This window comes from Podarcis liolepis, assembly GCF_965112155.1.
Source record: "Podarcis liolepis genome assembly, chromosome: 8".
NCBI lineage: Eukaryota > Metazoa > Chordata > Lepidosauria > Squamata > Lacertidae > Podarcis > Podarcis liolepis.
This window is the reverse complement of record NC_139560.1, coordinates 47,854,540-47,880,507: the sequence shown is the minus strand read 5'-3', so window position 1 is coordinate 47,880,507 and position 25,968 is coordinate 47,854,540. Positions and strand designations below refer to the sequence as shown.

The 25,968-nt window shown below is 41.1% G+C and overlaps 1 protein-coding gene across 7 annotated transcripts; it reads left to right on the top strand.

The window, feature by feature from the left end:
• Nucleotides 1-1,564: 1,564 nt before the first annotated feature.
• On the top strand, nucleotides 1,565-24,582 carry LOC310713995 (uncharacterized protein). Of its 7 annotated transcripts, XR_014529485.1 has the most exons (6): nucleotides 9,178-11,523; nucleotides 11,562-14,033; nucleotides 17,242-17,314; nucleotides 19,307-19,401; nucleotides 21,049-21,210; nucleotides 24,106-24,582. XR_014529485.1 is itself a non-coding variant. In XM_083518860.1 (5 exons), exons 2-5 carry the CDS (start codon nucleotides 13,841-13,843, stop codon nucleotides 24,171-24,173), a joined length of 429 nt encoding a protein of 142 aa, XP_083374986.1. In that variant the 5' UTR covers nucleotides 9,178-11,523; nucleotides 11,562-13,840; the 3' UTR covers nucleotides 24,174-24,582. The 7 variants fall into 7 exon arrangements, 3 of the variants coding, with proteins under 3 accessions (XP_083374986.1, XP_083374984.1, XP_083374985.1); XM_083518860.1 differs by lacking the exon at nucleotides 21,049-21,210; XM_083518858.1 differs by lacking the exon at nucleotides 24,106-24,582 and having other exon boundaries at nucleotides 21,049-21,588.
• Nucleotides 24,583-25,968: the final 1,386 nt, after the last annotated feature.

Genomic DNA, 25,968 nt, shown 5'->3' with positions numbered 1-25,968 from the left:
TTGCCCCGGAATTTGTACATTTGTCTTTCCACAGTTTGGGGGATTTTCAAATTTTCAGCCTGATGTTCCTGTGGCTACCTAATTATCTTCGCAGTAAGGTAAAGGTCGTGCACTTCCTAGTATGATTGCCAAGCTGTTTGTTCAGGAAGAAAGAAAAAGCATGTCAGGCTTTCCAGAACAGAATTGTATATGATTGATTGTTTCAACAATTGTCCATGTATTATTTTGATATATATTCTACCCAGCGCTAAAGGCTGAAGGTGGTTTACGACATATGAAACAATGAGACAGGGAAACTTAATTCTAAAAATAACACCTCTTCCTTTCTTAAGAGGGGAATAAGATACCTTCACCTTCTGAGAAGGTTGTTGGAATCCACAGAGCTCTGCTGTCATAGCTCAGTTAGTTAGAATGTGTTACTGATAGCACGAAGGTCACAGGTTCGACCCCAATAAGGGACAGCTGCATATTCCTGCTTTCTAAGGGGTTGGACTAGATGATCCTCAGGGTCCCTTCCAACTCTATAATTCTGTGATCCATGGGAGCTTCCTACTCCAGCTCAATTTCCTTTTCTACCACCTTTCCTAACAAGTGTTCCTTAATTCATTCCTCCCACAGCCAGTGTAGCACAATTGCTTACTTAGCCCCATTAGCATTCCAGAAAACATAACACGATGAATATAAAAAATGCAAGCCATTGTAGTATAAGATATTTGTGCTGACAGCTCCACAAAAGACAAACCATGTTTACATTTTCAGGGTCAAAAAGAATCCCTTTCTTTGCTCTTCTGGAAGATATTTTCTTAGGTGGTCCTGGGTAAAACTGACAAAACATATTAGGGAGATTCTGGACCTTTTTCAAAATCTGGCAAAGAATATTACTATTATAGCCAGTTCCTAATTATAATAATTGTGCAGAAAAACATGTACAATCAGTGGTTGTGTTTTCCCCCAACCATTGTCATAGCAGCAGCCCTGGGGAAAGTATTTATAGTACCTGGTGACCCTATGTTGCCTGGATAAAATCACATTATTGGTCTCAACTTATGCTGACGTTAATTGAGATTTGCTGGACATAATGAGGATGTTCTGTTCTTTTTATTTGGTGTGCTAGGGTATGGGGGGGGGAGAGACGCCTTATCTGCACTATACATTTAAGCAATACTATACCTCTTTAAAGAGTTATAGCTTTCCCAAAGAATCCAAAGCGGTTTAACAGTTAATGCACCCCTGTGTACCCCCAGAAAAAAGCACTGCTTATAGATCATTTAATTTTTACAAGCGGTTGATTCAAAAGCACCATCAAATCTTAGATCAATTTGAGGTCCGCAGATCAGTTCTGTGATTTATTTGTGGTTTTCTTGTATTCCTATGTAAAAAACATGAAGATCCCTCAGGTCATGTTTTTGTGGTTATGGTAATCACTGGATCTGTGATTTTCAACGTATACACTACCAGTGTAAGCTTTAATTTGATAGCGTTTTTTTGCACAAAAATTTTTGATTTTTAAAAATATTATTTTAATTGCATTGGACATTGCATTGTTGGCATACCAGTATGTCTGTCTCGAGAGAGAATGGATTGTGCCTCCAGGGGAGAAGTCAAAACACTGCATTAGCAGCACTGAAGTGACCTCCCTTGGGTGCAAGTAGGTGGACTACCTTCCCAACTTGACAAGCCACATCTGCTCCTCATTTCCTTCTGCAGCATGTGCATAAACCACCTTCTTGATGTTTGGACCCATGAATAGTCTCATCCGCTCAATCCGCCAGAGCCTGTCTTCGCATGCAGGGGAAGTCCCTAACTCACAGAGTGTTTGAGAACCATCAACTACCCTCATCCAGTCAGTTGATGCTGTTTCCCGGGGTGTGGCCACTGTTACATGCTGACAGCTTCTAGCAGACACAGGTGAGTGGTGAGTGCAGAGCGGGTACCAAAGATGGGCAAGGTGTTAGAATTCCTGATCCATGATTGCAGTCATGGGATTTTTGTCTTTCACATGACGGTATATTTTGACTCCACAGAGTGGGAAGTGACGGAGACAGGATGTTTATGTTACTGTGTCCCGTGAAGTGTCCTTTGTTCTTTCTCTCTTTGCTGTCTGATGCTAGAGAGGGAGCCATGTTGCAGTGCTCCGTGTGGGTTTATATGTAAATAAAGTAGATTAGCCAAAATGCTGAGTTGCTGAGGTCTGTCATGCAAGGTGCGCAAACTCTGAGGATCCCTAAGTGTGCCGATGTCTGTTGGCATCGGTCGCTGTGATGTTTGGGATGAAGAAATCTTCTGAAGCTCCCAAACAATCAACCAGGAGGGAGAGAACATGCCAGTCGGGCATGTGTCTCTGCCAGGGTCCTACTCGAGTGTAGGCTGAACTCCTGATACAAACTACCCCAGAAGGAGTACAACGTGTCCCCCACCAGAGGCACTACCCCTCCCCAACACCCCATATACCCCACTGGGCTCCAGTGGGATGCAAATTGTGTGTGTGTGTGTGTGTGTGTGTGTGTGTGTGTGTGTGTGTGCGCACACACACGCACACACACTTTCTCTCAGGGGAGGGGACAGAGAAGCAAATGGAGCGTTGGTACCTACAGCACTCTCTCAAAATTCCAAATATGCCCATAGACACAAATAGGCTCACAACCCCTAGAACTATCAGAAGTCTGCCAGTAGAAAACCTATCAGTAAGTTTCCTTGACATTTCTTATTCAGCCAGATGACAGTCTTCATTTGTTATGTGGGATGCACATCTGCCAGCATAAATAGTTTTTATGTGCTTGACACCAAGTTGTCCATTAATAAGTTGAATTGCTGTGATATTTTTCATGTTAGGGATAACAGTATCCCAGCTGCTACATACAGTATATGCTATGTCAATTATTATGAGCATAAATAAGGCTAAGTCACCTTGGCAGTCACAATATTACCTGAAAGTTAAATCCATCACTAGGAAACCACAGTAAATTAGGAGACACACATGCTTTGAATGAAAATAATAAATGGAATGAGATAATAATAATTAAAATTGTTAAAAGAAGGCATATATGTTATTCAGATCATGACAGTCTATGTCCACATTATAATGGAAGGAGACACTTTATACTTTAAAAACTCTCCACCACTCATGTCCATCCCTATGCTGTAGATAGTGTGGGATGAAAACATTCAAAATGCTAAGTAAAGGGCTAATGCTCACCAGGGCTATAGAACTCTGTGATGTCATATGCCAGAGGCAGTTGTGTCAGTTGGTACAGTTATGGCAGTTATGAACAGCCTTTTGTGTTAGAGCAGCTGAGCAGTACCCTCCCAGTATATGGGGATAAGACAGCATTGTAACAAAGCTCAATTACTATTGGCTACCTAAAGATTTATTCATCTTTGACAAATGTTATATTCAGATATATCCCATGAACATATTGATCAATAAGTCAATAATGCACTGGGCACAGAAAGGTTGCATTAAAATTGCTCTGCTGGTAAAGAGCAAACTACTAATTAATATATAGCTATAGCTACTACTAATAAAGCCTATAAAAATGTCATGGGTGATTCATGGCTTATGTAGACATTAATAAATTATTGACTCATAGCATGTTCTTGGCTTCTGAATATGTTTGAAATTTGGAAAATAGATCTGGTTGAATATATATATTATAAAAAATAAAAATAAGCAAAAGTATATAAGCCTTGAATATGCAAGCCCAATACAATTCAAAGTTGAATGTGCTTAAATTCACTGACTGAAATTAATAGGTCTGTACATTCTAAATCAGTCCTGTATTATGACCACTTTCTATCTCCCTTTTCACTGGAAAAAAACCAAACATTACATACTAGCAGGAGATCCTCTGAGACATCACATCTGTCTGTGAACCCTGCATCAAACTTTTCCTCAAAGTAAATTGTGGATGTTTAATCCCTGCTGAGTCAGTCTGAGACAATTGCAATAAATCTGCTGTCATAGATAAGAATGGATCATAATAAGATCATAATATGCCCAATGTTACCTTGACATACAATAGGGAAAAGCACACTCCAGGAACGTAATGAAAATATATGTATCCTGCAATCTAAGATGGGCTGCTCCAGTGTATAGTCCACTGTGGATGCATGACTAAGGCAGATTAATCTTGATGTAGGAAAATGTAACCTTCAGAAAACCACGAGTGCTGAAGAAAAAAAAATGATCAGGCCAGTTTAAAACTAGAAGGTGTTATTATTTTTACAACTTGCAAGCTTCAAAAGAAACTTGCTTCCTTTCAATGATAAAAGTGCTTTCTCCATCAATATAATTATTTGTAATGCCAATAAAAGGTTTGATGATGATGATATAATTATTTCCTGCATGTTTGTGCCACCCCTCCCAGTCCAGTAGTATGCAAGGAGCATCCCCATGGTGCAACTCCACACACCTGCCATAAACTTGTGAGAAAAGCCAGTTGTTTAGATCTCTTCTATGCCATTAATATGGTGGCCCAATGTTTGATCATATCAAAGCTCTAATGAAAAAGCAATAAATTACTGGCAATAATTTATTGTTATTATTATTCTTGCTTGAAATAAGAAGCACAAATCATTACAACACAGAGCGCATTGCAAAAATTCTGAGCCGAGCTAGAAACCCAACCACCAAGGCCACCTTAGCCTCAAATGACAATGCTGGATCCAAGAGTATTCCCGAGCCGTAAAGCTTGCTCTTTCCATAAGAGTGTAAAAGTTCTCTAAGTTCTGCTGCACACATAATTCCTCTGCATGGAATTCAAAATATCACTAAGTAGATTGCTCAGTCAGTGCAAGCATTTCTACTTTCCTGACAGAATTATCTTCTCTCCTCACCCTGATTGCTGTTCACCCAGCTCTCCAAAGCTGATTTGTGGGGCATGGGGAGCATGTGGGAGGAGGAGGAGGAGGAGGAGGAGGAGGAGGAGGAGGAAGCCCCATTGTACTAGTGGAACATGCTGTGGTGGCTCTGCTAATGCAATTATTTAGTAGGCCTCTTTTCAGAATTCATTTTCAGTTTGTTGGCCTACATCTAACCTATTGCCACTTCCAAACACTTGTATAGCACCTCAGCTGCCTCTCCTGAGTCTGATGGAACAAAGAGACTGAGCTGGGTATCATCCACATATTGGTGACTCTTCACTCCAAAACTCCTAATGACAGCTCCCACCATTTTCATATAGAAGTTAAATAGTGTGGAGAACATGATTGGAACACTATAGGGAAGCTCTCATGCCATTGAACAGTGGTCTCCTATAATTACTTTCTGAAAACAGCTCTGGATGTAAGAACAGAACCATTGAAATAAAGTGTCCCCAGTCCTCAACTCCATGAGCCACTCCAAAGGAGACCATGGTCTATGGTATTGAAAGTCAAGAAGAATGAACAGGCTCACAATCCCCATCTTTCTTTTGATAAATAATATTAAACTGGATGACCAAAGCAGTTTCAGTTCTATGACTGGACCTGAAGTGAACTGCCCTGAGACCTCCAGGTACAGGGCTGTATATAAACTATAATCATCATCAATCTCCTTCAAACATGCCTAACGCTTGACCACCATCATCATTTTGAGGACCCTACCAATAATGCTACTTGAAGCTACACACTTAGTTGGCTGCTTATCAGTCAGGAAGGAACTATATTGTGTTTGAAGAGAAGATGGATATGAAGTGAAATTATCCCAGAGACCACTGTTGTTTCTGGTCAGTACATGCTCTTAACTATATTAGGTTCCATTTTTAATCTATTAAAAATGGCATAACAGAAAAGAGGTATTCTCCAACTCATATCAGTGGGGTTTTTTGTTGTTGTTTTTAGTATCCTGCATCTTTGCAATGCAAGAGATTTAACTCCCTCAGGTCCCGTCCCCCCATATATGTATGTGTATCTCTCCTATTTTTTGTGACTATGATAACACCCACAGTTTTTGCATTGCTTTTGGCAAAGTGGCCTACTTAGCAAATGCTTTAAAAGTTCTGGCTTTCCTAGTTTCTGTGTCATTTAATTTTATTACATTCTCAAATATTAAATAATCATAAATAATGAAGACTCTAGGTTGAGATATGCCAGGAAAAATGTTTAAACTTGAGAACATAGTTTGGGGCCATAGTTTTCAGAACTTGAAGACCAAACTAGGGTGCCTCTAATATTTGACTGCTTTTAAAAAGCCTATTTTATAAATAATGTCATGGCCAATAATGGCTTGCCTTGATTAATACTGCACAGAAACTACTTTAAGTTTGTGTGTGTGTGGATAATTTTACCACAGCCAATAGATAACCTATTTCCACAAATGTTTCCATGTTCCTGGTGAAAATCTTTCTTTGTTGATTTGAAGCAGAGGAGTTGGCAGGCAATCACAGGAGCACTAGAGCAGCTTTCTTTTTTTTAAGGAGGGTTATTGTCCATCTCTGGGATGTGGGTGGCGCTGTGGGTTAAACCACAGAGCCTAGGACTTGCCGATCAGAAGGTCGGTGGTTTGAATCCTCGCAACGGGGTGAGCTCCCGTTGCTCAGTCCCTGCTCCTGCCAACCTAGCAGTTCGAAAGCAAGTCAAAGTGCGCTCCGGTGGAAAGGTAAACGGCATTTCCGTGCGCTGCTCTGGTTCGCCAGAAGCGGCTTAGTCATGCTGGCCACATGACCCGGAAGCTGTACGCCGGCTCCCTCGGCCAATAAAGCAAGATGAGCGCCGCAACCCCAGAGTCAGTCACGACTGGACCTAATGGTCAGGGGTCTCTTTACCTTTTTATTGTCCATCTCTAGACTGCCTTCTTTGACTTCTATGTCTACAAAACATTACAAAGCATTGTAGATGTTGTGGGGGGAAGCACCCCCCCCCGCTTGATTATCAACTTACATTTTCATGTCTGAAAACTCACCCATGGTTGAGTTGCAAATTCAAGAGTAAATGTCTGAGACAAATCTTCAGAAATGAGTGAGAATGTTTTGGCTGGAACTTTAATTTTATATGTTCTTTGAGTCATACTCTTTATTAGTGCAATTTATAGTCTTCATTCTCACGGGTTACCCTATTTACGCATGTTAACTAAATCCCCAATTAATAGTAGACATATTTTCACAACTCCTGCTTATTTACAAAATCTTGTAAGGAAAGAGGAGGGAGATGGAATAGCAGCTGCTACTTTAAGGCATAAAATTAGACCAATCATTCTTATTTTGGAACACATAGGATTCCGCATTTAGACTCTTGTGCAAAACAATATGCATGATGGTAATTCAGTAATTTTTAACTGAGCCACACATGTATGTTTCCAAGCTACACATGAGTCTCTGTGCAAGTCAGTAAGGCAGAACTGACTGAAATTCCAGACTGCAGTTAGTGTTACATTATAACATTGTGCTTATACAAGAGAGATAGATGTACAGTATGTAGATGGATTTTTGGTTAGTCATGGCATTAAAGTTGGGAGAAACCAAAGCTGAGTCGTAGAGCACAAGATGTGCACAGAGAAGGTGCCATGTTCAGTCATGGCATTTCCAGATAAAAAGTCCAGTGGTGGCAATATGCAAGTCCTCTGCTTGAGACCCAAGATATCTGCTGCTACTTGGATGGTAAAGTAGCCTGACCTGCTATAAAGCAGCTTTCTAAGTGTGGAAGATGCATTTGCACTCATGGTCAGTTTTTGTCTAATAAAATAGGAGTAATCCCACCCTGTTCTCTTTCTAACCCATTTTGCTGATCAATCATAACTGAAGCTAAGATGACTGTGAGGCCTAATTGAAATTCATGGAGTCACAGAAGGATGCCAGGAAGTCCGGGGGTGGGAAGACCTTGGTCCCCTCCTCCCAAGAATTACCATGTCTATCCTTATTTCCTTTCTAAAAAGTCCCTTGAAAGCATATGATTGTTGAAGCCATTATAAAAATAAGAGCCCTCTTCATAACTTTGCAGTGATGAATAGTTTTCTGGTGTACAATTGGAATAACATGCATATATATATATATATATATATATATATATATATATATATATATATATCTCCACATATTTAATCATTTTTGATTATAGGCAAAATCAAGTGGACTCAAATTATAGAGATATACAACCATGTGAATCACACAGCATTCATATCTTAAAGCAATTAAGAGCTCACAACAAAAGCAGAAGTGGTGATGGAGACATAGAGAATACTTGGGCAAGATTTAAAAATATAGAATTGATGGATACAGGAACTCTTAGCATACTTATCTAGGAAATTTCAGAAGCACAGCCTGACAAATGTCTCGATTATAGAAAGAGAATGAAGAAGAAGGACACATGAGTGCTGGCTTCAGAGAACAAAGTTGCTTGCTCTGCCTGGAACAATGAGGACATGGAACTAAATGGGAGGTTGTCACTGAGGGAAAGACAGAAATCTAGGGAGCCAACCAGAAAGAGACACCTAAGATTACAGTAGACAGCAAAAGGCGATACAAGTTGATGGTGATCGTGTTTTATACATTAAAAAAGATTAAGAGGAATGTAGAAGAACCTGTCTAGGCATGACCAGCAGGCTGGCAGGAAGAAGGATGGACTTAATCCTAGATGCATGGAAACCAGTATCTTTATAAGTGCGGTGTTGGTTTTTTTTGGTATATTATTTTTTACTCTTTAACCTGTTATAGTTTAACATAGCTCAATAACATTTGAACTATCAGTGTTTGATTCAGATGGTGGGAGAACTCCAGTGGCCAGGTATGCACTTTGAACAGGGTGGTAGAGTCCCCATTTTATTTTTCATATTTATTTGCAGATTCACAAGCCACTTCATAACCCAAAGTTACCAAAGTGGTGTACAATAAACAGTTTAAAATAAAAAAAATACAAACTCAGTAAACAGAAGAACAATAAGAACATTCAGAGGAAGCCTTCATAAACAAATATGTCTTTAATTAATGTGCTTGCTAATTTCAATTTGTAAGTGATTTCAGGGGCTCTTGGTGGGTGTTGAGCGTTCAACTCATTTTTTGAACCAGCACAAGAATGAGTGCTAGTGCAAGAGGATTTCCCCCTCTCCTCCTCCCACTCACATCCTTCGCAACCCAAAATTCTGCTCTGGAATATTGGGGGTTGGAAGAACTTGCCCAGGACAAATTTAGGGGACACAGGGGAAGGAGAGGGGGAGAAGTTCCACCACACAAGGAAAAATACTAGCACTGACAGTACATTCATGTGTAAATGGGGAGTTGTCTGTACAAAACAAATTTTGCTTGGGTTTCATGAATATCGAATTTAGACCCTGAAGTTATTGATCCTTCTCAGCAACTTAGACCTCCTAGAGCTGCTACTTTAGATTTTCTCCGAAAGAAATGCCCTTGCCCTCAAAAGAATATTTACTCAGTTGTGTCTAAGCATCTCAACATCTCAATATCTAAAATAAATAGGAAATTATTGGATTAATGAGGGTCAGAACCTTATTAAGCATAACATAGATCTACACAGATACTAAGAGCCATGAGGGACCTGCCAGTTTTGACCTTCCCCCAACACTTGCATAATTTTAAGGTACTATGGTTAAATGTTCTTGCTAACATGCCACAGCTTGTCCAGCCTGCAGAACAGAGTTTCTAACATTGCTTCAAAGCCTGGAACTGCTCAGTGTTCTGACTCAGGGCCAGACTAGAAACAATCCAGCCGTGGGTTTAGAATAACAATTGGAGGCATGCTGGGGTAGGGCGAACACGGGAATGGATTGGTTTGGACTAGGAATGGAAGGATCTATCCATCTTGTTTCCGTCCAGTTCTCATTTTTCAAATCTTAAATTTCTACAGCCACATATATGTGAAACATAGACCACTTACAAATGCCATCTCCAACTTCTCAAAAGATTCCATCAACGGTGTCTCCGAAAAATCTTACACATCACTTGGGAAGACAGGCGAACTAATATCAGTGTACTGGATGATGCAAAGATCACCAGTGTTGAAGCAATGATTCTCCAACATCAACTTCGTTGGGCTGGTCATGTTGTGCGGATGCCTGATGATCTTCTTCCAAAGCAACTACTCTATTCCAAACTTAAAAATGGAAAGTGTGGTGGTCAACAAAAGAGGTTTAAAGACTGTCTCAAGGAAAATCTAAAAAAAAGTAGTATAAAAACTGACAACTGGGAAACACTGGCCTGCAAGCGTTCCAGTTGGAGAACAGCCTTTACCAAAGGTGTCATGGACTTTGAAGACACTCAAACTCAGAATGCAAGGGGAAAACGTGCTAAGAGGAAGGCATGCTTGGCAAATCCACACCGTGATCAATTCCCACCTGGGAACCAATGTCCCCACTGTGGAAAGATGTGTGGATTCAGAATTGGCCTCCACAGTTACTTACAGACTCGTTGTTAAAACCGTGTTTATGGAAGACAATCTTACTCGGTTAAGAAGAAGAAGAAATATTTGGAGGGGGGAATCTTCATGGAAATTCTTCAGCATTTTAGTGTGAATTTCTCCTAATAAACATATTTTTGCATGCAGATTTGATTAATGTACACATTTTTGCAAGCAATTCCTCCTTATATAATGCATTTTAGTATGTAATTTCACCAATATATTCGTTATGATGTACATTTCCTCCAAATTTATTAATTTTTGTAAACATTGTTAAGTTGGAGAACTTCAAAATTCAAAATGAATTTTGAAGGATAGTTGTGTCTCAGTTCTCATATTGTTTCAGAAAACGTGGATTTGATGGATTTGGCTTCATAAGCAAACTGAATGGAATCCCTTCCACTATCCCTAATTAAGACTGAGACCTTGGCCTGAAGGAAGTGGGGCTTCGACCCATGATCTTCAGCTAAGGCTCCATGGCAAATCCCCTTATACTTGCTATTGCAGTGAATGGGACCTCTTTTTTAAAAATGCTAACTGGGTGAATGGAGTCTCGTCTTTGGCTCCTAGTGCTTAGAGAGCACCAAGGAACAGGAGATTGTTTATTGTAAAACAATTCATATGTAATTCTTATTGCTTAAATAATAGGGCTATCATACAGGAGCAGCCATAGTTTGGAAGGCACACTATGAGAACTTGTATAGAAGAATATAGATCCATGATTTGGTGTGAGGCCACATCTACTACAATGAGTAGGGAAGGCTAAACATTGGCAAGGTGCTCCCATGGTAAATGTTGGCATCTGATAAACCTGCTTAGTAATTCTATTCCTTTAAAAATGCTATTAGCAGAGAAGTGTTAGAGAGTCTGTTGAGACTGATGCCCTTAAAAACCACACATGGTGAGATATCTTGGCTGTTAGCACTGCTTTCAGTGAAGACCTTGCTTGCCCACATATTGGTTGGGCAATTTGTCCAATGGACACAGCCAGACTTTTGAACGGTTTATCTACATAGCTTTGCATAAATACCAAGGCTGATGCCATCATATCTGCAAAATGTTCCAGATATTTATAACACTACCAGGCAATTAATATGCTAAAATGGAGGGAGGTAGTAGAGGGGCTATGTCTTGAGCATCATTGGGTTTACCAGAAGTGGGTTAAGATATTTTACAATGTCATTGTACTAAACTTCTATAGTTGAGAGAGAGAGAGAGAGAGAGAGAGAGAGAGAGAGAGAGAGAGAGAGAGAGAGAGAACCACAAGTGTTATTATGATAAACATGCTTTGTGACATTTGGCACTGTGAAATGAGGGCGGGGGGAGATCCTTTGTAGGGAATAGCTTCATTGCCACAGATGGATCAAGGACAGACCTATGAATCAGCATCAGTGCTCTCAGTTGGTGCTATGTGCCTAGAAAATGTCTGTTACAGTCTTAGTGATATATTTGGCTGAAGAGCTGTGAAGCTAATTTTAGGATTTATTAATTACAAGTATTTTTATACTGTCCTTCAATCATATTCACAGGCAGGTTATAAAAATAATAAAAGAATTAAAATATAAATACAACAAATAAAATAAGCTAAGAGCCCCAAAGCAGCACAAAGCAACATTAAAATCACATCTTAAAAGTTCAGGCTGATAAAAAGTTGCTAACATAATAATAATAATGGAAGTGCTAGGACAGGTCCTTCAGCTGCCAAAGTGCCACAGCTGAGAAGGCCCCCTCTCTGCCACCTTCCTCATCTCAAATGGTGGGGACACCTACAGGCGATCTTCTTTTAACAATCTTAATTTACAGATAGACACATATGGGGGAAAGGCAATTCTTCAAGGATTCAAGCCCTAAGCCATGAGGAACTTTAAGAGTCAAAATCAGCACTTTGAATGGACCTGGAAATGGATTGGGAGCCAATGTTATTTGTAACACAGGCAATGGAGGCTGACCCTTTAGGGTAAACAGGGCACTGCCTCACTAATCTCACTCTGCCCCCTTGCCAGCCTTCAGTGGCTTACGTTCTTACTTTCAACCAGCCCAAGGGGTGGCCCTGCCTCAGTGTTGCCCTTTTACAAGTCATGGGGTGGGGAGGGAGGATGATGCGGGACAGAACTATAATTAGGTAGTCACTGACTCTGGATTCACCTACTATTGGTCTCTTTCCTTCTGCCCTACCAGTCCCAATGGGCACCAGCCACCACTGGGCATGGGAACAGAAGAAGCTGCCTTGTACTGAGCCAGACCATTGATTGTATAGCCAACCATCTAGCTATATCTGTATTTGATTGTATTTGATTCCTTTGCTATGGCTTGTGGCTGATGCAAATAAAGATTTTATCTATCTATCCATCTAACTCAGTATTGTTTGCTTATTGACAGGCAGTAGCTCTCCCTGGTTTCTCTCTGGAGAAGTGAGAGACTGAACCTGGGACCAGGGGCAGATCTACTATGGAACTAATGAAGCTTCAGCTTCAGGGTCCCATCCCAGAGGGATGTAGTAGGGTTTTTTTGAGGGTTTTTTAAGGTGGTGATCTGTCATAGAACAACCCCACTGAAAAAGATAACAGTGGTTACCCAGACCTTGTTGCTGGTTGTAAAGAGGCCCTCATATCAGTTCAAGCTTCAGGTCCCCCAAAATGTAGGTCCTACCTGGGACCTTCTGCATGTGAAGCAGGTGCTCTGCCACTGAGTGATTGTCCTTCCCTTCCCTACCCTGCCCCCCACCCAATCCTTGGCCCAGATACCCTCTGTAGGCCCGCCTCCTTTTTGCTGCTTTTGTACCAGTCCACCTAGGAGCTGATGAGATGAGCAAGGGCTACAACTCCTTTCATTGCACGCTTCTTTTGGAGGAGCAGGTGAACATGCAGTGGCAGTAGGGAGGAGGAGCAGGGCCACTGAATGCCTTCCCGGGGTATGGACCTTGGCAGGTGCCTGACTACTGAGCCCTGATGGCAGCATTGCTCACCTGAGAATTCTATGTTCTCCCCAAACATGGAAAGATCCTATCTTTCAGAAGAACCTTTTCAGATATCAAATACTGTAGATTTAGCATATAAATGGTGTAGTGACGCCTACATTTCCCGAACAGAATGCTGATATGATCATTTTGATGCTGTGAAAATTACCTTGTTCACCAAGAAGAAAGGAGTTAATCTCACTACCGTTTGCATTATCAGTATTTGTGATCAGTGACAAGATACTCAAGGCCAGGCCTATCAAACCATTCTGCCATGCCTAAAATTGCCAAGCCAGATGTTAAGCAGGTGATTATATCTAAGAAGAGAATGCATTTGTGTCCCAGAAAGTGAAAGATTGGAATGAAGGTTGCTGGAGAAGAAAGAATGACTTACATTTTGTAATAATAATCACCAGGTAAGGAGGAAATCAGCCACCAGTGCTCACTGGAAGGACAGATCCTGAAGCTGGGGCTTCAATACTTTGGCCACCTCATGAGAAGAGAAGACTCCCTGGAAAAGACCCTGATGTTGGGAAAGATTGAGGGCACAAGGAGAAGGGGATGACAGAGGACGAGATGGTTGGACAGTGTTCTCGAAGCTACCAGCATGAGTTTGACCAAACTGCGGGAGGCAGTGGAAGACAGGAGTGCCTGGCGTGCTCTGGTCCAGGGGGTCACAAAGAGTCGGACACGACTAAACAACTAAACAACAACAAGGAGGAGGAGGAGGAGGAGGAGGAGGACAAAAGGGATAGTGAGTCATTATCAGGCAGCTCACATTGAAGTTATGATATGACTTCAAGATTAGTTAATGGAATTATTATCCTTTCACCAGAATAGTTAATTGTCCACATTATTTGAACAATTTAAAAGCATGGGTTTAGCATAATAAAAACACAATTTTAAATAGGTGGCGTTTTAAGATCCAAGGCAGCAGTGTTTATGGGCACAATCTCCCACTCAACTTTCTCCCCTCCACTAAAAACATCTTGCCCACGCTAAACATTTGAACTCCTACATTAGATCCTTCACTGAATTGTGAAAAAAGGTTTGTTGAGGGAAGATTGTAACCTTCAGGTATTCAGTCAGGTATTCAGTTGATGCCTTCCCTACCATGTTAGGTAAATGAGGTAGCCCAGCCCTTTAGAAAGGAATTCTTTCTACCTTATTGATGCTTCTCAAAGAGTCCAGTGTAGACCTGATATTTGGGGAGCAGGATTGCAATCAGCAATTTCATCACCAGTTTCTTTGACACCGAGTTCTTGTGTTGTTGACACCGAGTTCTTGTGCTGTACTGATGGCTAATGTCTCTCTCAATGACAGGTTTGCCCCAGTGTGTAATTTACATGGATTTGCTTTGCGTCAAATTTTAATGTCACATCTGAATCAACATCAGAAAGACAAAGCTTTAATCAGCTCTAACATTATACTCTCTGGAGTTTGAGTTTAAGCTGTGTGGAATAAGATGGCCTAAGCTAAATCCACTTCACATAAATCTCTTGTGCATCCATCTTTCTTACAGTCCACATGGCTTCCTGTGCATATGTCCATGGAATGGCCATTGTTTCCACAGCAGGAGTCTGTATGTAGCTGTATGAAGCTGGGTGTTATTAGAACTGACAGACCACTTCTCCCTCAAGGATCTGTTGTCAGCCCGAATTGGTTGCAGGAGTGGACATAATTATTGCTGTATGATATCTGCAGCAAATTTGCCCTCTGACCATGAGTGCCTATTATACTGCAGTTATCCTTCCTTTCAGCTCATCCTTACTTTACAGAATAAGCTACATCAGGGGTAGGCAGACTTCAGGCTTGTGGGATCTTTGTAATTTGTATGATATGCATGATATAATACATAATAATAATAATAATAATAATAATAATAATAATAATAATAATAATTTATTATTTATACCCCACCCATCTGGCTGGGTTTCCCCAGCTACTCTGGGCGGCTTCCAACAGAACACTAAAATACAATAACCTATTAAACATTAAAAAGCTTCCCTAAACAGGGCTGCCTTGAGATGTCTTCTAAAAGTCTGGTAGTTGTTTTTCTCTTTGACATCTGGTGGGAGGGCATTCCACAGGGTGGCTGCCACTACCGAGTAGGCCCTCTGCCTGGTTCCCTGTAACTTGGCTTCTCGCGGTGAGGGAACCGCCAGAAGGCCCTCGGTGCTGGACCTCAGTGTCCGGGCAGAACGATGGGGGTGGAGATGCTCCTTCAGATATACTGGACTGAGGCTGTTTAGGGCATACAGATAACTTGTTTTTAATAAATCAGCAGTGTTGATAAGGAATGGCACACCTACAAAGTTTACAAAACAAAATCCACCACTGTTCACATCAGTCAGCAGTTACCAATATTTGCATTACCAAAACATTAGGGTTGGCAGGATGGAGATTCCCCCCCCCCAAAAAAAACCCCTATCAAGGGTTGGGACCTTGTGATGTCACAAGGCAGAGGAATGTCACATGATCACCAACTCTTGCAAGAACAGTTTATTGGTAAACTTGTACAGGGTCTTATTCAAGGCTGATAAAAATGGTGATGAGAGAGAAAATAGGAGGAAATCAACTTTTGAGAGGGGGGACTGTTATTTTTCCATTTCAATAGAAAAATGGAAATTTAGGGTGAAATAGAGAAACTTCTTGTGCAACCGATAATGATAATGTTCCACTAATTACACTGCTTCAAAACTCCTAGATCCAAAGGTAATAATGTTGCTCACTGAATGAACTAACCACATCTCAGCTTGATCAGAGATCATCTAGGGGAGTGCTGTTGGTTGTCTCTCATGTTACAAAGCCTGACTAGGCTCAACCGGAAGTCAGGCATGTAGCGTTGCTGGTTCCACACTGGGGAACGCTTCTCCCAGCAGGCATGCACAGGTTTACTTTCATGTGTCTCTTGAAAACTTTGTTTATGCCAACAGGTCTATTGGGTTGTTTTGTTTTCTTTAGCTGAGCCAGTCATTTATTATTATTATTATTTTGTGATTTTGAATTGTCTTTATAGTATTCTGTGTGATGCACTGCCTTGGGATTTTATGTGAGTGGGTGGTATACAAATACATTTTGTAAGTAAAGAAATAAATCTCCTCCCACATTTCACAGACAGAAATGGATATCCTTGAAACACCCTTATTCCATTATCAAGCACTTGCACACTGCCCAAACTTACACACACACACACACACACACACACACACACACACACAGGCCAGTTATGATAGCAATGATCAAATCAGTAGTGCTGTTTCACTGCCCACTTACATTAATCACACTTCATATTCACTGCATATGACATGCATACATCTCATTTGCCTTTCACCTGACTGATTCTGCTTTCTGCTGCAAGCAGGCTGGGATGACCGTGCTTCATTGTTGATTGACATGCATGTGCTCGCTCTGCTCCTGCAGCTTGGCCTGGATAGGCAGGGACATTGCTGCTGCCACTGCACAACTACCAGTCCAAATACAAGGCCCACCAAGCAAGCATGCCACTGCTCAGCAGCAGCCACCACCCTGGCCGGTGACAAGCATTAGAGACATGCTGCTGCTGCCGCTGCCCATGTTGGTGCAGGCAGTACACGGGCAAGACTACAGCTGCCAGTACTGTGTTGAAAATGCAGGGCAATGGTGAGTGCCCCACTCTGCAATCTTCCCAATAGGCAGTGTGCACTGCAGCCATACTGCTCTCCCTCCTCAAAGGTGAACATGGGGAAGAAGGGAAACATGGCAGAGGTGGCTGATCAAAGATTTGGACTGCTAGCTAGAAGGTCACAGATCCTGAAATCTTCAAATTCCACCAGACATGGTACAGATCTTGGTTCCGATATCTCTTCCTGCATCATAGACATGTGGGGAAAATTCCTCCTGGTATTATTCATGTACTGAAATAAATGATTTATTGTTAGTTTTCATTTTGTTTTCCTGCACTGTAAACATTCTTTTTGCAGGCTTTTATAAAGGAATTTCTGATCTGAGGCAACAGATGGATAAGTGGTCTGTGCATGGTGATTGCTACTTCAAGTGAGTCTTAAGGGATGATTCTGCTTTCTTTTAAAATCTGTAAAACGTTTTGGTAAATTTCAGTTCCACAGCAGATATATTGGTCAGGTTGGTTAAGAGTTAATGAATGAAACATAATATGCCTAGAGAAGATAAAGGAGGGCAAATTGATTACAAAAACTAAATAAAGAAATGCAGATTATTTATACAGTATCTTGATAAGAATAGAGAATGTGGAAATTAGACTTCTTTCATTTATATATTGACTTGGAACAGTGTGACATAGTGTATTCTATTACTCCTTAGAGGAGACACACACTTTTTAAATAAAATACAATGACTGAGCAAAATGAAGCAGAAGGTCGCTTTGGGACTGCGGATGATCTTCTTAGCCAATTGTTCAGTTTTATCAATAGTGTGTCAAATACATTTCAAATTTGGTTGTAAGTATTACTATATTATTATGGATTCAGGTAGGTCGCCGTGTTGGTCTGATGCAGTCAAAATAAATAAAAAAATAGTCCAGTAGCACCTTAGATACCTACTAAGTTTTATTTCAGTATGAGCTTTTGTGTGCATGCACACTTCTTCAGTGTGCATTTATATTACTAGGTTTGTATTGCACTTCCAGGAATAATATACTTCTCAAAATAGAGCAAACAAAAAACCAGAAACAAAAAACCCCAGGCTAATAAATGGTTTTACATTTGTGATTAAAGCTGCTAATTGTAAACAACCTGCAATTTGTTAGTCAAAAGATCCAGCTTGCAGGTAGTGGACAATTTTCTGGTCAGAATTGTTTGCTATGCCTAGCAGATGTAAAATGAAGAATTCACATAGTAAGGCAGCAGGCATGAAGATGAAAAATATGTCAAGGTTACTTTCACAGTAATTCCCAAAGAATTTATATCTGGACTAACATTCATCGTTGTTGCCTGAGGGGGGGGGTCTGGCATGACAGACAGAACAATGACAGACAGAACAATGATAAAGTGCTCTTCTAAATTTAAGGGCTATTTATTTAATTCATTATGGGTGTGGACAGTGTTTTTGTGTGGTACTCACCAGCACAGAGAACTAGCAAATCTTTTTTGTAGCTGCCCATAGCAGCAATTTTGTGCTGGCATCAATGGCATTTTTATGAAGTAATTAGTACCAGCACCTCAATCTTTAAAAAAACAAAGATTTTTTAAAAAGAATTGGGTGTGGAAAGACCACTTTTCTCAGGACAACCCACCACTGCCATGTTGCAATGCCAATGGAAGCTCCACTCCCTCCCCACAAGCCTAACTGTACCTTGAGGAAGGATATTTCAAATTCAAAATGTTAATGAGCATTTTGAAAGTGGTATTTGGGGAGGAGAATTGCTGAAATTGCTTGTGCCTCCATTGTACTGAGGGAAGCCTTCTTGTCAGCTGAGTGACACCACTGAACGCAATCCATATTCAAATGCCATGCCAATGTAAAATTGGACGATGGTCCAGCGTTCAAATCCCAACTTATCCTGAACTCAGGGCAAAAGTAGTGCAATCTGAAAGCAATTTTAAAACCCAATGATCTCTAGGCCTTGAATTCATCTTCAAAGTGCCCTAACCCTTGCCTCCTGAAATTCTTGAATTTGCACCAAAAGCCCTTAAAGGTAGCCGGTGTACAATTTATTGTAAGAAACTCTTGTTTCAGCTTTTCCTTCTCTGCCAAACTTAGGCATATGATTGGTGTTTTTGCTGCAAGGCAGTTGTCTAAATCTATTCCTGGAGCTACTATGTCTACAGTTATTGAAATAATTGTGTTCACACATTTTGGCTGAGCCGAGCTTCATTTGGTTAGGCTGCGTCAGCATTTCCATTGTGAAGCACACCAGTTTGAAAGGTATAAAAAAGAAACCAATCATCATAGTTGCATAAACTCTAGCGTTTGAAAGATGCAGCATCCACACAGGCAATTTTGTAATTAAGGAAATGTTATGTACTTTATCCCTTTGCGGCCGCCTCAATTATCTTTTTGAAAAGATAGTTTCTACCCTGACAAAACTAAATGTCGCTGTGATCCATCTGTCCTTCTGTGTTCAGCGGCCCCAAGCAGTGAGATGCACCCAGAACACTCCAATGGTGAGTAAGTCAGATCTGTTAATAAATTCCTGGGGAAGGGTCAGATCTGTGCATAAATTGTTTTTTGTAACCGAAAAAACACAGATCAGTTCCCTTCCAATGGAGTGAAAATGGAAGACCAAACAAACACAAGCTCCGTGTGTTAATTAAAGTTCAATGACGACGATAGATGCATTATATAACCATCAAAAAAACACGTCAGGCGAGTTTCACTCAAATCTGCTTGTGGGCTTCCCATAGGCATCTGGTTTGCCACTGTTAGAATAAAATCCTTGACTAGATAGGCCATGGGTCGGCAAACTAAGGTCCGCGGGCCGGATCAGGCCCAATTGCCTTCTGGATCCGGCCTGCGGACGGTCCAGGAATTGCCGCGTGGATCGCCAGCACTCAGTTCTTTCCCTCTCCCTCCCTCGGCAGTGGCGGTGCCTCCTCCTCCCTCCCTCCTCCTGGCTTCTCCCCGCCCTGCCTAGAGGAAGAAGGGGGCTGGACATTGTTGGTGCCAGCAACAGCAGCAGCAGCAGCGCTCAAGCGGCCACCATTTTAAGCAGCCCCTCTCCAGAGCCCTTTTGTGCGCCACTCATTGTCTCTCCGCTACTGCCAGCCCTTGCCGCTTGCAAGACACAAGAGCCGCAGTTGGCTGAGCGCCCCTCTCGAGTGGCTGCCATTTTAAGCAGCCACTCTCTGGAGCCCTTTTGCACACTGCTTATCGTCCCTCCGCCACCACCACCAGCCCCTGCCACTCGCAAGACACAGGTAAGCAGCCACCGGGGCTCAAGCAGCCCCCCCCCAAAATAGTCCAGTCCCCCACAAGGTCTGAGAGACAGTGGACCGCCCCCCTGCTGAAAAAGTTTGCTGACCCCTGAGATAGACCTTTGGTTCAATCCAGCAAAGTTTTTCTTCTTAAACTGGTGTTTACTTAAACATATTTTTTCCTACCATTATAAAAAGAAGGAAAATTTAAAGCATGATTTTACTTTCAAATACATTTGATAGTATATGACAATTATAACTCACCACTTTCAAATAATTCCTTATCAGCCTGTAGTTTTACTTCCTTTTGGATAGAGGTGTTTCGTTCACCGGTAGTGCAACCCCTTTACATATCTGCTCAGATGTCCCACTGAGCTCAGGGAGACTTCAGGTAAGCATGCATAGGAGTGCAGCCTAAAGTGATTTTAAAAAACAAACAACCTTTATTATATTGAATGTGATGCTCACCTAATTTAGAATTTAATTTTTATTACCTAGGTCCTGGTGTAATAATTGGGATAATAATTAAAGTGAAACATTTTATTAGAATAAAAGTAAAGTCCAAAGAATATGAATCATTCCTCGGAAGTCCATTTTGCAATTCCAGAACAACAGTGTTTTGAAAATATCAAAGAAACAAACTACATAAAGAGTAAGGGATGCTGGCTTAGATTTGACCATTTGACACACTGCAGTCTTTTTATTCTCAGAATTTATGGGATCAAGAGACCAACAGGAGAGATTAAAGAGGTTGTCAGCTGCTAAACTAATCAGTAATTATCAAATGTTTCCACTGAGTCAGGACATTAAAGAATGTGCCTACTGAAACACTTATGACTAAATTAATAAGATGACTAATAATCAAACTGATGTATATGAAGTCTTATTCTTTTTAAGGCAGGCAGTCCAACCTGGATATGTTAGAGGTGAGTGCTGACGATCATGGGGTGGCTCACAACATTAATTTATATTGGGAAGCATCCTGAGGCAACATTTGATTTGTGTTTTATTTCAAAACCAGGACAAAACTCTGCTCACAATATAGCTGAGACACCTACTGTAAGTTCCATGTTTTATATTATACAGTAAGCTAACCATTTACACGGCGATTATATTCCAGGGATTATGCCTAAAGCCAAAATCATATATAGTCAAAACACTTTGGGTGCAATGGCGCGTGGCCATTGCCAAAGTCTTTCCTTCCCCCTTTTTGCCCCCTTTCCTTCCACTTTTTAATTCTTTTTTTAAAAAAAAGATTAAGCACATAACGCTGAATGCACTCAAGTTAAATGTTTGTATATTGAGGGTCTATTGTATACTTATATATTTTTATATTATGTTTTTTCCACCCTTAGATAGAGAAATAGATTCCTTACAAGCCTAGCTAATGGAGAAACAGATACATGGATATCCAAATAAATTTAGCTTTTGGGATCATTGGTGAATATTCGTTTCACCCCTGTTCTTTCCATTCTTTTATTCGTAAACAACGTTCTTAAACTTTCATCGAACCCTTACCCCCATCGTAAGCAAATGTAATAGTCTTGCCTCTGGCACTCCACTCTACTTTAAATTAAAGGTTATAATGACACTATAAACAAAACCACAGTGGGGAGTAAATATTCGAGTCAATTTGAAACCTGCCTTTTCCTCCCTTTCTACTTGATTGAATCTATCTACCTTGCTGTGCAAATGACTAACACCAATGTTAAAAAGGGGGCATAAGAAAAGGGTTGCTGGATCAGACCAAAGTCCAAAGTCCAGCATCTTGTTCTCACAGCAGCCAACCAGATACACATGGAAAGCCCATAAGCAGGACTTTAACGCAACAGCACTCACCCCACGTGATTCCCAGCAACTGGTATTCAGAGATATCACACCTCTGACCATGGAGGCAGAACAGAGCCTTCATAGCTAGTACAGTGGTGCCCCGCAAGACGAATGCCTCGCAAGACGGAAAACTCGCTAGATGAAAGAGTTTTCCGTTTTGGAGGTGCTTCACAAAACGAATCTCCTATGGGCTTGCTTCGCAAGACGACAATGTCTTGCGAGTTCCTGCTTTTTTTCTCTCCTTCCCCCCCTTTTTCTAAGCTGCTAAGCCGCTTATCAGCTGATCCGATCAGCAGATAAGCCGCTAAAAGCAACTAAAAGCCGCTAATAGCGCTAAGCCGCTTATCAGCTGATCTGATCAGCAGATAAGCCGCTAATAGCGCTAATATCGCTAAGCCGCTTATCAGCTGATCCGATCAGCAGATAAGCCGCTAATAGCGCTAATAGCACTAAGTCGCTTATCAGCTGATCCGATCAGCAGATAAGCTGCTAAAAGCCTATAAAAGCCTCTAATAGCGCTAATAGCGCTAATCCGTAATCCTTCAATGGGCTTGCTTCGCAAGACGGAAAAAAAACCGCTAGACGAAGAGAATCACAGAACGGATTCTTTTCGTCTTGCGAGGCACCACTGTAGTCTCTTTTAGCCTTATGCTCCAACCTGATCTGTAGATGTCTATGCCTGACTTGTCTAACAGTCCCTCCAAATATGCCCAATTTCACTTTGTGACCTTGTTGGACTTTGTCAGGTGTGTATGCAGGAGCCAGGCCCTGTGACCAATAGGACTCTGCAGGACTAGGGCCTTCCTAAGTTTGTTCTGAAGAGGCAAGGCGCGGCCTCACAGGTGAGGCTGATTGGTAACTCACAGCACCTGGTGGCAAGAGCTAGGAAGGGATATAAGGTCAGTATTTCCCTTCGGCTATTTGCCACAGCAACACGCCTCCTGCCTTGCTGTGTTTGGCTTCTTGCTTCCTGATCCTTGAACCTCGGCTTCTTGACTCCCTGCTTCCTGACCCTCGGACTCTTGGCTTCCTGACTCCTGGCTTCTGGACCCCTGTTCCTGCTCCCACCCCGCCATCTTTCCCCCAGTCCTGACGTCCCCTGCCGGGGCTTCGATCGCCCGTGAACCGGACTGTGACAGACTTCTCAAATTTAGTCTTATGCATAAAGAGATGTTCTCCATGTCTATATATACCCCTCAACATGCTCATGCTCTTTTACTTAAGTCTTGCCAAGGACTACTTTTTCAGTTTAATAACAAGTTTATCATAATGGCTCATCAAGAATGGATTCACATTCAAGATGCATCTAGTGTATTGCTTTAAATAAAGCTTCTGTTGATTCCCTACTTCCCAGGGCTCCCCAGAGATCTCTAAGAGAATTCTCAGTGACTCCAAAAGTTCAATTCCTTGGAGAAAGTCATGATATTTCAAATGAAAATATTTTTTCATTTGTCTTTTTAAATATGTAGTTGAGGCACAAATGTTGGGGGATTTAACAAAGCGTGAGTACCAAGTGAGGGAAACAAGGTCAAGGATGTCAAGTAGGGCAAAGTTAAGAAGAAAAGAGGTCAAGTTTCAAAACGTTAAAACAGAGCCAAGGTCAGGTTCTAATGAAGCAATGTCAAAACAAAGCAATTAAGAGCCTGCCTAGCTCTCATATGAAGGTAAGCTTGAAGAGTCATAGAAGCAAGCTCAAATGTTGTTTCACCATCAAACAAACTCAGACTGAGCTTTAAAAAGAACTGTAGCACCATCTAGGTACCTAGCTGAGCCTAGAATGAATGAGGACTCTTAAGAGGACTAGCCAGCTTCTGTAACCATCAACTCAAACAGCACAGGGGAGACTGTAGTCTGGAGATTTTGGAGTAAAAAAAATGACCATGTTGCATGCTGCTGACAACATATATCTTTCATTTCCTCTTTCCCAAAGATGAGTCATCTGCCGGTTGGGATGGTGGGGGAAGCTCACCAGCACATGCTCCCCCCCACCTCACTTAAAATTGTAACATCAAAGAGAAGACAATGTTTTTATGTCTTTGAAAATAGGTGTTCAGTATTATCAGTTTCTGCTTATGCTTTGCTTAACATAATTATCTTTCAATTTGGTTTTACTAATTGCTTCAGGTGAGTTAAATTCTGGTAGCCTCAGCTCCCATGGAGAAAATGGCAATGGCCATTCCGTCTATCACTAATCATAAAATTAGAGAGCCCGACTCACCATGGAAACACAAGGCTCTTGAACTAATCCATCAACCTTCAAAATACAGAAGCTAAATAAAAAAACTAATGGTACAGCTGCTGCACAGAATAACAGTGGAGATAACAGGATCACACCACAGCAGGCAGACATTGGCAGTGAATTATAATTGTGTGTCACAGGAAGAAAATGGAAGCATTTCTGGCATGAGATCAGATAATGCTCATTTAATTATGGGACCATCCCACCAGGAACTGCAAAGACTCAGTGTACTTACCAGGAGCTGAATTGCCTTGGGGGTGGAGGTCATTGATGGACTGATTGCTGCACATACTGGCCCTGCAAGCCACAATGCCACTGCACACAGCGAGCATTGATCTCCTAAGAGGTCAAAACAGGGAAGGGTGGCAGCTTCCCATCTTCACTCGGGAATTGTATCAAAGCACCAGAATGTATAGGAAGGTTCTTTCATTAGGAATATCCTCTCAAATAGCCTTCATTTTTAGAAACTTGCCCCATCTGTTTTACCAACTTGAACTAATATAATTTAACTCTCCTATACTTTTCAAGCACCTTATGATTCCCACATTTAGAAAACAGTGGAGTTGTTGATGAATCTGCAGTAGCTTTGACAATGCAAAATACCTGAGTGATATTCCTGGGAAATTGCCTGAGAGGGTTTTTTATCCTGGGAAAGCATAGATACATCTTAGTCCCACAATCTTCACCAACTTTACCTTCCTGAAGGAAGCCATCTGTCCCATTGTCAAACTGGTTCTGAAGTTTCTAGTCTGTCAGGTGTGCAGATCTCCTATCTCACACCTACACAAACACCTGTGTCAACTGTAAACGCCCCTCAGCACTCTCACACTCTCACAAGAACATGAGAGACAATGTAGTGTAGTGGTTAGAGTGCTACTTAGGACTTGATGAAATCTCATCTCCACACAAATCTCCACTCAGCCATGAAGCTTACCCTGTAACCTTCAGCCACTCACTGTTTCTCAACCTGACCTTCCTCGCATGGTTGTATATATGCCACTTTGAGCTCCTTGGAACAAAGATGGGAAATAAATGTAAGAATAAATAAATAAATATTAGTATGAAAAGAAGAAGAATGACTGAAGAATTTAGCATCTGATATCTGTGGGTTAGTAACTCACACTGGAAATGAGCAACAGTTATACTGTTGGGTCAGGAACATCAGTTTTGTTTTCTATGCTTTATAAGAAGACTTCAGTGACATTTAATGCAAAGTCAAATTTTACTTTCTGTGTTCAAATTACTATTTCTCTGCTTGGAGATCTCATCGCAGAATGTGGTTCATAAACTGCAAAAGGATGTCATTGAGTTTGGGTGCCAAGCATGCAAATAACTGAAAACTGATGTTAACAACTGTGGGAATAAAATATTGTTTTTCATTCTTTTGTGGATCCTGAGTCTGATCCTCTCTGAAGTAAAATCAGCATAGCTTTTGCCACCTGTGAATCTTTGTACTACTTCTATAGCTGTGATACTTTGAACTTTGCACTTATGAATATGGGTTAGTAATACACTGGGAGGGACCTGAGTTTCTAAATAACAATTTGGGACTAATGGGGAACAGTATTGTAAAGAATATTGAATTCATGAGCTAAAAGAGCATAGTTTTTATTAGTTTTGAATTCATGAGCTAAAAGAGCATAATTTTTATTATTTGAATCCTACGGAGAGACTGGAATCTCTGAATTACAGAATTTTATCATGTGAGTTTGAGAGTGAGTATAACAAAGAATCAAGTGGCACTGTTC

Excerpts from the sequence above, each read along its gene's own strand:
- LOC310713995 (XM_083518858.1), top strand. The coding sequence starts at position 13,841 with ATGACAGAGGACGAGATGGTTGGACAGTGTTCTCGAAGCTACCAGCAT. Across the intron at positions 17,315-19,306 it reads CATGGTGATTGCTACTTCAA|TTTCTACCCTGACAAAACTA; the intron begins GTGAGTCTTAAG and ends TTGAAAAGATAG. Across the intron at positions 19,402-21,048 it reads GCACCCAGAACACTCCAATG|GCAGGCAGTCCAACCTGGAT; the intron begins GTGAGTAAGTCA and ends ATTCTTTTTAAG.